General features: G+C 33.8%; 1 protein-coding gene across 3 annotated transcripts in view; it reads right to left on the reverse strand.

Annotated features, from left to right (window-relative positions):
* The window catches only part of CEP350 (centrosomal protein 350), a 121558-nt gene that overhangs the window by 18165 nt on the left and 89832 nt on the right, over positions 1-13561 (reverse strand). For all 3 annotated transcript variants that reach the window (XM_037506353.2, XM_037506351.2, XM_037506352.2), the window contains exons 29-32: positions 12189-12400; positions 7100-7244; positions 5310-5470; positions 2319-2455 (exon numbers count right to left, since the gene is read on the reverse strand). In XM_037506353.2, coding sequence (XP_037362250.1) covers positions 2319-2455; positions 5310-5470; positions 7100-7244; positions 12189-12400 — 655 coding nt within the window. The remainder of the gene's footprint in view (positions 1-2318; positions 2456-5309; positions 5471-7099; positions 7245-12188; positions 12401-13561) is intronic.

Here is a 13561-nt window from a genome sequence, read left to right on the forward strand (position 1 = left end):
TTTCATAAGAAAAACAGGTCATCAGGCACAAATTACCTTCAACATTTCTAACTATTTATTTATATTCATATCAATTCCAACCATCCTTCCTCCTACCACAGCAAGTAAAAGGTATGTTTCTCACACTTGTTCAATGCAAACTATTTAAACCTTTTCTGCACCAAATCCCATATATTTCACCAGCCTTACTGATGGTATTCCTCAATTATCCATTCTCTTTCCTATAATCTCGCTATAGCCCTTCAATCTAGATATTTTCCAACTCAGATTATAAATTTGTATTTAGCCTCAAAATAACGCTCCCCTTTAATTCTGTACTCCACCCCAAGCTACTGTCCTCACTTATTAAGTTAACAGGGAAAGCTACATATATCCACTATCTTCATTTTCTTACTTTCTCTTCATTTGCTAAGACAAATGCTGGCTTTTACCGCTTCACAATGCTCTTTAAAAAAGTCAAACTCTAGCTTCAATCTCTTCACAATGCACTTAAATGCTGCTAATTTATTTTTTTGTAGTTGGCCCCTCTTATTCTCTCTGAATGCATACCTTATTTGGTGACACAGCTGTATTTATGGCTTCAACCACCATCTATGTACTTATCATAACTATATATCTAACACTGACCTCTGTCTTGGGTAATTCCACTTAGATGATCTATAAAGAACTTCAAAATTACCCAAAATCATAAGCTCCCAAAAAAGAACAACTGATTTTCCATTTAGGTTAATGGAACCATGACACAACCACTTACAACAAGCCTGTAATCATCCTTCATTTGCCCTGCTTCCTTATCTAGCACTGAGATAAGGTCTCCTTAAGTATTCCTAAAGTCAATCGCCTATTCTCTATTCTTATTACCACTCCTTATTTGAGACCTAGCTTAGACTACTCTTGTCCCTGCTCCTAAGCTTACTCATTTCTAAGTTTCATACTGTGGTCCGAAAGAGCTCTCCAAACACAAATCTGATGTGTCATTTTTCTGGCTAAAATCCTTCAATATCTTCATTAATGAAACTATAAAACTATTTAATAGAATGCTATCTAGGATTAAAATAAAATTTATAGTGTACAATGAAAAAATGTATGTGTAACAAAAATACACACAAACTAAGCATGAAAAATATGAGAAGGAAATATAAATAGTTACTGACATTTGCTATTTTGGGATACTTAAGTATGACATGATTTAAACTCTTTATATTTATTTCCCTCAATATTTTAATAATAGTAATAGTAACTGTTTATTGTATGATAGGCCCTGTTCTAAGTTAAGTATGCTAACAGTTTATTAGCCAGGTATTATTATCCCTCTTTTATAGGGACATAAATTCTTAGCAAAAAATTGAAGCACAGAGAGGTTAAGCAACTTGCTCAAAGTTAAAGAGCTCATTGGAGGCAGGATTCAAACTTGGGTAATAAAATTAATCATTATGAGTCTATATTATATATTACTTCTGTAACAAATAAAAAAAAAATCCAGCTTTTTTCATAAAAACCTCCAGAGGCTCACATCTTCTAAAAAGTAAAACAGATGCTACTAAGAAGGAGCAGTATAAGGTTTTCACAATTGGGTTATTTTTCCCATTTTTCTTCTAACTCCAGCAACATTCTATTACGTTTAGTTTCTATGATATGCCAAGCTCTTTGTTACTTCTGGCCATTCATGAAGGCCCTTTTCTCTGAAATGCCTCATTTCTCAGTACCCCTGAGCTCTCAAACTCTAGCTCATTATTCAAAATTTGGTTAGAATATAATAAACTAACATTTTAAATATACGCTCTATATCTGCATTTACCAGCTACATAATATTCTGTCCCTGAAAAGACTCATAATTTACTGGGTTATTCACCCATTTTTTAAACAGAATTATTGCTTCCTAAGTTTCATTAATACTAAAGAATATTATAAAAAAATGTATTCATGCAAATAGAGGTTTTTCGTGGCCTATATTTTCTCAAATTAGATTTCCACGAGTGGAATTACTGAGTCAAAGGTTACAAATTGTTTTGGACTTTGAAACACTACCAATAACTTTTGGACTTTGAAACACTGCCAACTTATGGTGCTACTAAGAACAATACTAGAGAATACTATTTTCACTGCAAGCACCAGATTTCAAGATTCAAAATACATTATTGAATTTGTACCTTATTATAAATTTGATTTGTGTAATTTTACTTTAGTGAAACTAAAAATATCAACCAACATTTTTCTTTTCATAATTTAATAACATAACAGATAGCTTCTATCAAAGACCTTTTCTTATTTTTTTCTCAAGCAAGGTAGACTATAGGTAGCTTACAAAATATTTCTACCTGTGTAGTGGAAGGGGCTTGATCTTGGGCTTTTCAGAAGCTGAGGAGAACGTTTTAATTTGAGGCTTGGCTGTTGGTGATGCTTCCAAATCTCGGTTAAGTTCGGCTTCAGTTTTCTTAATGAATTCGTCATATGACTAAGTTTAGAAAAATCATAGGAGTCACTATGCAGAATTTTAAAAAACTTTTAAATTATAAAATAGTATTATCTTTATGGCAAAATAATCAACCAGTTAAAAAGATGTAATACAAAAATCTTTGTCCTAGTATCATTCTTCAGAACTCTGTAATGATATGTATATCTTCCTCAAAATAGTCTAAGAAAAGTATATAATTATAATTCTAAGTGTTCTACATATGAGGCAAATAATTATAATCCTAATATCAATTAGGAAATGATAAAATCTCAATTTTAACTTTACAGAATTTTAATATTTATAAAACAACAATCCATACCGTATCACATTTAAAAACTTTAGCTGATTACATTGTTCTTTAAAGGATGTCCTAATACTTTCAAGGTATTTTTAAGAAGTTTAGCCATCTCACTGAGTTTTAATGGCAGTAAAATTCTTACGGGGTAAGCACATAGGAATATAAGTCATGAAGAGAGGAAGTGGTTGAGAGTAAAATACTTCAGAATTGCAAAAAAAAAAAAAGTTTCCTAGTTATTAGTCATTCTGTAAACAAAATTTCACTAGTCCACAAATGTAATGCATATGAAATCTAAGGGAAATCGTCCATCTATTATACCTCTCCTTAGTTTCTTTGGGCTAAAATTCCAAGTTTTGAATCTCTCTCCCACTATTTGAGGTTACACCTGTTTTATTCAACACTGTATGTCCAGACATACTCAGTGTCTGGTCCAAAGTAGACTGCCAATAAATATTATAGAATGGATGGCTGCTTGTCCATTGTTGCAGATCACTATAACTGGAGCTAAAACTCTCACAACTCTCAACATGCACTTTCACTTTCTGCTGAACTCTGAATGTTTTCAGAAAGTAACTTCTGATATTAACATGTACTACTATATAGCTGGATGGTCTACCTAGCTAGTCATATGAGGACGATGACTTCTCAAATCTGAAAACTATAAAAGGAATATAGTTCAGATATTAAATCTGTGATCAAATAAAATCCAAAAGGTTTTTCATATTAACCACTATGTATTATATATTTCTTCATCACATACTCTAATTTAAAAACCTAAATACTGAGTTTTCTTTTGCCTTTATTTAAACCATTTGACAAAATAAGCAATGAGATCCTAATGACACTTCTTCAGAAATTTTGCTGGCTGAAATATTCATTAATGAACATTTCTGAATAATGCAATTCAATCAAATAGTATTTCATTTAGTTTTCAATGGCTCCTCATCACCTATAGTAGTGCTTTTAAAACCTGGTCCTTACTACAGAGCAATTATATCCAAGTCTCTGGGAGTGAGCATAGATATTTGCATTTTCCAAAAAGCTACTTGGCTAATTCTAATGTGCAATCAGGCTAAAAATCACTGACCTAGAGAAGGAAGGCTAATAATCATGTTAGTTTGATTCTTAAGGTCCTGAACATTCTTTTATTTAAAAAAAAATTTTTTTTATTTTATTTTGCTTCATACTACTTTCCAACACAAACTTCTCAATATCTTAACCATGTTCTTCCAAACATCTGTGTAAATTATAATCCCTATTCTTATCTCTTTTATATACCTGTGTAAGATGACTCTCCAGATTTGTTAGCAGTCTTACTTTTTATGTAGAAAAGAGTGTTGAATAATAATGAGGACACAGAATTTAGAATTAGAGCTAAATTAAAATCCTAGTTTTACCACATAGGAGCCACATATACCTAGATATCATTAATCTCACTGAAGCTCGGTTTCTCATGTATAAAAAAGGGATAGTAACATCCCAACCTCATTGCTTTGAAGATAAAATGACGTCTGTATAGAGCAATGGGCTGAATTCCTGGCACAAAGACACTTGAGTATTTGATGATTAAATTAATAAACCAGAAGAGTGTGTGCTTGGTGTTACCACAATAAAGGACAATTAACAGGACAGAAATTGTGTCTAACATAGCAAAGAGCTTTCTAATACATACAGTACCTACAGTGTAAATGAAACCCACTTCCTTGAAAATTTGAAGTTGCCTATTTTTGGAAGTGTTTGGGTAGAAGCTACATGATCATTCTTTTATAAAGCCATGAGAAGGGATTCTTGTGATGAATAGTTGGATTTAGTTGGATTTAGACTGATTCAACAATGAATGTAGCATTTTAAAAACACCTGGCAGAATGTATATAAGAAAAAGGGAAGTAATCAGGGGTAGGAATATTTAGGAGACCATGCACATACTAGAAGCATGACGGTGCCAAATAGCCTGGTGACAGCAGGAATGGAAAGAGACAAGTAAGGAGCTTTATTATTCATTAAAAGGAATTGATAGGACTTGGTGATTAGATAGATAGGGAGAAGATATATCAAAAGGAAGAGTCACATTTAGAGTTATCAATTAGAAGCTATAATAAATAGTCCAAAGAGCATATGACTAAGTTGTGTGGCATGAAACATCACCCTACCAAAAAAAAAAGGCTTTAAAGTGGTAACAATTCCAATAGCCAGAAGTATTTATCTAATGATTCTTTGCTTAAAAGAACAAGGATATCAACATTCCATTGGCATAATCCCTCTTATTTAGAAAAACAAATCTTGTTTTTAACAAATCTTAATGTAATTTTATTTATTTAAAGTAAATATTTTCCTTTAATATTTGATATTATAATACTTAATATTTCAACTTAATATTTAATGTTTTAAGCAAATGTTTGTTTAGATAGCCTCTGATTTTTTTGAGTTAGGATAAAATGTGGCACCAAACTAATATTGAAAAATCCTAATCCATTATTTTATTATAACATTAAAAACATTTTACACTTCACATAAACATTAGCTTTGCTGTTAAATCCCTTTCCTCCTTTGTCTAACCTCTAACTGTTTGATCAGACTAGCTTCTTGGGCTTTTAGTCTTTCCTTCTGTCTCTTTTTCTGTTCCTTCTTCAACTGGTCCACAACTGATTTTCTTTTCCTCAGCTCATCCTTCAAGGCTCTTATCCTACCTTCGATGTCACTCTGGTCAGATGTAGTTTCTGAAAAAGATACAGATTCTTAATTTTAACTTAAGGATGACATTAATTCTATTAATAAAAAGCAGCAATGAAACACTCCATTTAAATAGTCTAAATGGCCATCACTAGGGAATTAGTTATATAAATTATAGAATATCTATTCTTTGAAATATTATGCAGTTATTGAAATAGTAACGAGAATGTGTAATATGGATATGGGAAAATTCCATGACTTATTTTTGCCCGAAACATAAAAAATGAAGTATAGGGGTATAGAACAGGATCAAACCCAAAAATGGGTATTTTTTACTTCTACTTTACTAAATATGTACTTTCAAAAGAAACCAGACATGAGCTCAAAAGGCATACACTCACTATGGTATCAATCTTCCTATAAAGCTTTCTGCAGCCTCTGCAACACGAGTTTGATTCCCAGCCGGCCAGGGAGCAACCCACATGGCGCAGACCTCTTGTGCCTTGCCCGCTGCTCCCCTCAGCAGTGTACCTGGGTCCATCTGCCTGTTCCCCACTCTGTCTCTGGTGAATCCTCTCACCCCCCCACCTCTGGCCTGTACCCCAGCTCTTGTATGCATAAATAAATATTAAAAAAAAAACTTTCTTAGAATCCCACATACACCAAGCATTGTCTACCTAGATATGACTCCCCAAATCAATTAATTTCTTAGGTCCTTTAGTGCACAGGCTGTGCATTCTTTCATAATCAATATACCTACCACAGGATTTATAGAAGAGTAGAGGATATAGGAAAATAGACAAGAGTTCCCATTATCAATCTGCAGTAAGTACTTCATTTTTCTTCTTTTGAGACTGCTCTACTACCTCTTACCTCTCCACATAGTCCTTATTAATTCATTTTTTAAAAGATTTATTTATTTATTTATATAAGAACTGGGGCACAGGCCAGATTCGCAGGAGGGTGAGAGGATTCACCAGAGACAAGAGCAGGAAACAGAACAGGTAGACTGACGAAATACACTGCTGAGGGGAGCAGTGGGCTCGAAAGGAGAGGTCTGCTGCGCCATGTGGGACCCTCGCTGGCCAGCAGGGATCGAACTAGCACTGCAGAGGCTGCAGACAGCTTCTTCACAGCGCTGTGCTCAACCACCTGCACTACTTGGGGAGGCCCAAGTCCTTATTAATTCATTTAAGATATATTTCAAAAATATATATACTATGTGCAATGCAAAGTACCTGCTAGGTCCTGGTGCTACAATTGTTAACAAAACAGTTCCTCCTTTCCAGGAGTTTGTACTCTAGTAGGAGAGACCTGCTGGATAAAATCTGATTGCAATTTATGTGCTTCTTATATAACAAGTTGAAGCAGAGTGCTATAGAATATCTAAGCAAGACACTGACACATAGAAAAAAATTCAACAATGTCTGGTGAATAAATGACTGACTGATAATGGGGATTAACACACAAGAATAATAGTATGTCATACATTGAGCAATTAGGGATATGATTAATTATCAATAAAAATTCGGTAATTATGCAACTAACCTGTCAAGAAAAAAAATTTCGACAAATGCAGCAAAGGATAACAGTATTCTAGTATGATTAGACAAAGTTTTATGACAGAAAATTCAAATACAATACAAAGAAAACAAACACCTCATTATTAGTCTCACCTGACTGTGTCATAGATAATGACTCATCTGACCAACTGTGACAGTGCTGGTGGGATTTGATAGGTAGACGACATTGTCCTCCACTCCTATGACTTCCTTTGCTAGACTCCTGCTTTGACACAGGTGTGCAGCTTTTGGGAGGTGACTGTCCAAACAGAAAACCAAATGGGAACTGTTTTGTAATACAGTAGCAAAATTCTATTTAAAATTTGAGATACTAGCTTGTTAAAGTCAACTTTATGACATAAAAAAGGGGGAAAAGTTTACAAATTATACAAAGACATCAATATTTTTTAAAGGCACAGAAAAAAAGTTGTTAAAATATATGCTTTTAAAGATGTTTATAATAAATTAGTTATTGCATAAATGATAATAACTCTTTGTCCTTTTAATTTTAAAAGTGTTAAATATGGACATTTGCTATGTCTCTTCCACATCGTGATTTTATTTTTACAGATATATACCTAAAAGTATAAATGCTGGATTGTATGGTAGCTCTCCATCAACTGATAAAAGATAAAGAAAATGTGTGTGTAGATGGATGCATGCATGCGCGCGCGCGCGCACACACACACACACACAGAGGAATTCTATTCAGCTACTAAAAAGGAAGGAAATGCTGCCATTTTAACAACATTGATAGACCTTGAGGACATTACGCTAAGTGAAATTAATCAAATAGAGAAAGACAAATACTCATTTACAAGTGGTATTTAGAAAAGCCTCCAAATTCGAAAATAGAGGAAAAGATCAAATTTGTGTTACTAGGGTTAGGGACTGGGGAAACTGGGTGAAGGTGGTCAAAGGATACAAACTTCCAGTTGTAAGATAAATAAGCACTGAGGATACAGTGTAAAACAGGATGACTATAGTTTACACTGCTGCAAGGTACTAAAAATTATAAAGTAAATCCTAAAAGTTCTATCACAAGGAAAGTAATACTTTTTGTAACTATAGAGGTGATACTAATCTTACTGTGGTAATTGTTTAGTTATATGCATATCAAGTAATTATGCAATAAACCTTAAACATACATAGTGTTGCATATCAATTATAGCAGCAGTGAAAAAAAAATTTTTTTAAAGTAGTAAATAAGAACTACTTTCATGGAAGAAGGGAAGAAAAATAGAGTTTAAGATGACTGCCCACAAAATATTGCTACAAAGGACATAACTTCTACCCTGACCACCAAGTATAAGTAAGACTGATCTGATTAATAGTTATCATCACCTCCTATCCCTGTGACTTCAGGCAAGTTTCCTACTCTGTTAAGCATCAGAGTAGGGCTTAAAACAGTATCTTAATATGATTGTAGTGAGTATAATCCACATAGGGCATTTAGCATGCTATCTGGCACTTGGTAGGTAAGCATACATATTAATTTTTTATTATAAAAATCACCTTAAGAGACACTAGTTTTTACTTCCTTGACATATTTTCTTGTGAGGAAAAAACCTAAATCTTAGTATACAATTAGATGGCAGCTATACTGAACCTCAACAATTAATCTAATCAGTTCACAGGAAATAATATACTAATTAGATTATATCAAAAGGCATACTTTGGCTATAAATTCCTGGAATGCAAGAATAATGTTGCAAGTAAATTATCTATACAATAAACCTATTATCTTATAACAAATAAGAAATCACTGACATGATAATTAGAAGCTTTTTATAATATTGAAACTCTGAAAAAAAATAAAACTCTGTTGTCAAATATGTACATAAGACATTGCAGTATTTTGCAACTTAAGGTAGAATAGGCTCTTACTTAAGGTTGAATGCCTTTCCTCTGAATCTTTAAACCTGAAAGTTTTTTCAATAGGAGAAAAGCAACACATTCTTCACATTCACAATACAAAGGATATTCCATCCTGCAATTAGGTAAATTCCTTTTTTTTTTTAAACATAAAGAGATTTTAACAGTGTTTGTGTTTACTTAATATTTAACACTGTTATGCTAATCTCTCTACACTTTATAAATCAAGTAAAAAAAGAATAACAGTTAACTTTTTAACTTTTTTAGTTAAAAACTTTTTAAGTTTTTTTTTTTTTTTTTTTTAGGTGACAACAGAATGTATTTTAATATACATAGCTTCAAACACTTAAACAAGTGGCAGGGATCTTAGCGATCTCTTAACCCAATCCTAGACCCAAGGTAGGCATCTCTTTCAGGGGGAGACACTTCAGTTCCAGAGACATTCCCAGCCATTCCTGGCCCTCACTCACACCACCTCAGAGGTGAGGAGTATAGAAACTGGCTTGTGAGTTTGAGAAAATGAACAGAGTGAACTCAGCACAGCCTGCTGAGCTGTCTTTCCGGGGGTGGCCTATCTGCAGGAAGCAGCGCGCTGTGGGCTCACATTTGCTCCAAGGGCAGCTGTGCTCCTGTGGAGAGACGGGATTGAGCTCGCGTGACTTCCTCCTTCTCCCCATTCTCTTTTCCCCCTTAGACCTCATCAACAGTATTAAATGATAACAGTAGCACGAATGTACTCAGTAGCACTGAGGGGAACTTATGGGCCAAGCACTGTTCTGGGTGTTGGTCACCTAATACCGCATTTGCCCATCAGTTTCATCAGTAAAAAAAACTGACTTTTTTTCACCATCTATTTTACTTCTGTGTATCTCAAAATTGATTCCCAACTCAGAAGAAGAGCAGATGGGATTTATCACCTCCTCCCAGAAACCTCACACCTTGGTTAACTATTTGCCAAGCCTTCCCTACACCTCCCTCCCACAGATATCTGTTTCCCCTTTAGAGAGGTCAAATTGGAAAATCAGTGTACATTAAAATCCCTCTTCCCGAAACTTGCCTATTTTTATCTTGGTTCTTCTCCTAACGAGAAGGTATTCAGAGAATATCTCTGGATGATTCCTCTTCCGTATGACAATTTTTCAAGTATCTGAATGTGACTGTAACCTCAATGTGAACTTTGACTGTGGACCAAGCCTCTGACCACTGCCCCCCTCCCCCAGAATTCACGTCTTCATTACTTTGAATGGAGTGATGGGAAAATGAGCTGAGTAATTCCCATGGTCTCCTTCTCCTAAAAGTCTATTGTGTCAAAGACTTTCCTCAGCCATCCTTCACAGGACTCGTGGCTCTTACACTGTCCTGTCTGTTCTTCTAGAACACAGTCAACCTCGCCAATGTGTCTTAAACTTTGCTACTCAAGACCGAACTCTGCTTCAGACACAAAATACACCTAGGCAGACAATAGCTGTTATTGTCCATGATGTGATAATGTGCAATCTTTTTGATTTTTTGAGTTGCAGTTCAAGTCCACAGAAATGGATTGATAGTCTGTTAATCATAGTCTTCAATTCATGCCATAGAATCATCACTGGTCCAGGTGTTGCACCTCTTTGTCTTGTTTTTATCTTATAGTCTCCCTTTTCTTTTTTTTTATTTAAATTTTATTTTTATATTCCCCATACAATTACAACCCCCTTATTTTGACCCCAATCCCTCCTTCCCCCCACCCCCCCATAGAGTGTCTCTGGTTTATAGTTGTTTGTTGATTTTGATTTTTTTCTTTCTCATAGTTATTCTTTTTCCTGGTCCCTTATTTAAGTTTTCTAGATTCCTGCTATGAGTGAGACCATCCAGTATTTTTCTTTTTCTTTCTGGCTTATTTCGCTGAGCATGATCCCTTCCAGCTCCATCCATGTTGCTGAAAATTGCATGTGTTTATCTTTTTTGAATGCTGAGTAATATTCCATGGTGTATATGTACCACATCTTCTTGATCCAGTCATCTATTTTGGGGCATTTGGGTTGTTTCCAAAGCTTAGCTATTGTAAATAGTGCTGCTATAAACATAGGGGTGCAGGTGCTCTTTGGAATTGATGTTTCTGTGTCCTTTGGGTAAATACCTAGGAGTGGAATTGCTGGATCATATGGAAGCTCTATGTTTAGTAGGTCAAGAAATCTCCACACAGCTCTCCATAGTGGTTGGACCAGTTTGCACTCCCACCAACAGTGCAGGAGAGTTCCTTTTTCTCCACACCCTCGCCAACATTTGTTGTTGCTAGTTTTTTTAATATGTGCCATTCTCACTGGTGTAAGATGGTATCTCATTGCAGTTTTGATTTGCATTTCCCTGATTACAAGTGATGTTGAACATTTTTTCATATGCCTGTTGGCCATTTGCACTTCCTCTTCAGAGAGATTTCTTTTTAGCTCTTCTGCCCATTTTTTGACTGGATTATTTACTTTGTTTTTGTTGAGTCCCATCAGCTCTTTGTAGATTTTTGTGATCAGTCCTTTAAAATTAGTGTTGTGTGCAAAAATTTTCTCCCAGTCGGTGGGGTTTCTTTTTGTTTTTGTTATTGTCTCTTTTGCTGTGTAGAAGCTCTTTAATTTGATGTAGTCCCCAGAGAAGTTTCTTTTTCGTTCTTCTGCCCATTTTTTGACTGGATTATTTTCTTTGTTTTTGTTGAGTCTCATCAGCTCTTTGTAGATTTTTGTGAACAAGATAGCTTTTTTAATGAAGTTTAGAATTAAGGACATGTGGAAAACCTCTGTTTTTTAATAGTGACCACTACTCTAATTTAGAATTAATAACCATTTCAGATCTGCCTTAAAAAGATGAAACTATTACTTTCATTGTGATTATGAGTTATACAGCAGTTATTAACTAAATTACAGAAAAGAGAAAACAGTATGGTTTAAAGTCTTACAGTTTCTATTATATGAGAAAACACAGACTTCATTAAGAATTTGTATTGTGTCCATATATTATCTTCATTAAAGACTTCAGATGATCCTATCTCCTCACAATAGGCTTCGTTGTATATGATTTTGACTGCCACGATAATAAAAATGTATGTATTTATAAATCCTAGGAGTCAATGAATAGTTTTATTTCTATTCAAATATATATTTTACAGGTATGGGTGACAGTCAATACTGTAATTAAAAGCAAGAATATAAGTGTTAATATTGTCTAGACAGGTTTTTTTTTTTCCCTAAAGCTTTAATATAAAACTTATACATTAACTTACCTGTTTCCTGTTTAATATTTTCTAGACAGGCTTTTTCTTTCCCAAAAGCTTTAATATAAAACTTATACATTAACTTACTTGTTTACTAGGAGAGGTAGAAGATTCTAGTTCTTGTGAAAAAACCATTTCTTCAGTAAGTAAACTATGATCTGGACTCCCCTGCTGTTCCTGAACTATGGACTCAGATGGTATGTATTCAACAGCAGGGCTGCCCAACTCTTCTGGAATAGAACTTTCACTGTGTAGATGAGAGTAGGAAGGTAAGGGAGATTCCTCTTCACTCACTATTTCTATAAATAAAAGGTAAAAACATGGACAAAAGCACAATTTTGGTCAAGAAAAATGTTCAACTGTTACATTTTACATTAGTTTTTAGTATACTTTCACTAGTTGTGTTTAGATTTTTAAATCACATCACTTAACTGATTACATTATATAAAATCTGTTAGTGTAATCAAGAATTTTGGCTGATGCAAACTAGGAAGCTATCTATAACAATCTATAGTAATGATAGTGATTGTAAAATCACTTAAGTGTGAAAACAAAGAGCAATTAGAACTCATATATTCAAGTAGGAATGGAAATTGGTCCAATCATTCTGGAAAATGACTAGATAGCACTTGGCAAAGATGAAAACATGTACCATTCCATGACGTACCGATTCCAATCCTCTTATACATGTTAAAAAACTCTTGCATATATAAAGCACTAAAACACATATGGTCATTAGCCGTACTGTTATAATAGACAATAACGGGAAGAAATGTAAATGTCTATTCACAGTAAAATGAATAAGCTGGTGTATTTATATTATGGAATGCTACAAAACAATAAAAATAAATCAGAACTACATGAATTGATGGAGATAAGGTATGAATTTTATTTAATCACTTTCAGAATTTTGTAGTATTGTCTAGACTTGGGAATTTCCTGTGTATTGTATTCTCTGCTCTTTCTAAGAAAACATGCTTAAAACTGAATAGAATATTCTTGACATTCTACTTACATAATCGTAAGAATGTACACTGCTTTCATATTTTGGTTATTAACATCATTGGGTATCACTAACAGTTGATACACTCAATTCTAAAAATCACTTAAAATTTTGGTCCTGAAATCTGTAAAATAAACTTATTTAATATAAATAAGAAATAGCTATACTTCCAAAGAATGTTTTATATTAATAAACATGGATGACCTGATATTTAAAAGCATTTCAGTTAAAAATTTAAAAGGGTATATATTTATACGGTATATGCAGTATAGTTGGAACAACTGAATGAATAAAGGAAAAAAATTCTCAAAATCCTCAAGGGTAAATCATTATTTGAAGAGAGAGCGTGGATAAGATTTAAAATGGTTTAGATAAAACTTAATTTTCAGGTAGTAGGGTACAGAAGAATCTTCTATATTTCTGATTTTCCTTTACACAGATTTCTAAAAATTTTTGT

Source organism: Talpa occidentalis, unplaced genomic scaffold (genome assembly GCF_014898055.3).
Source record: "Talpa occidentalis isolate TD23 unplaced genomic scaffold, MPIMG_talOcc4v2.1 talOcc4.12, whole genome shotgun sequence".
NCBI lineage: Eukaryota > Metazoa > Chordata > Mammalia > Eulipotyphla > Talpidae > Talpa > Talpa occidentalis.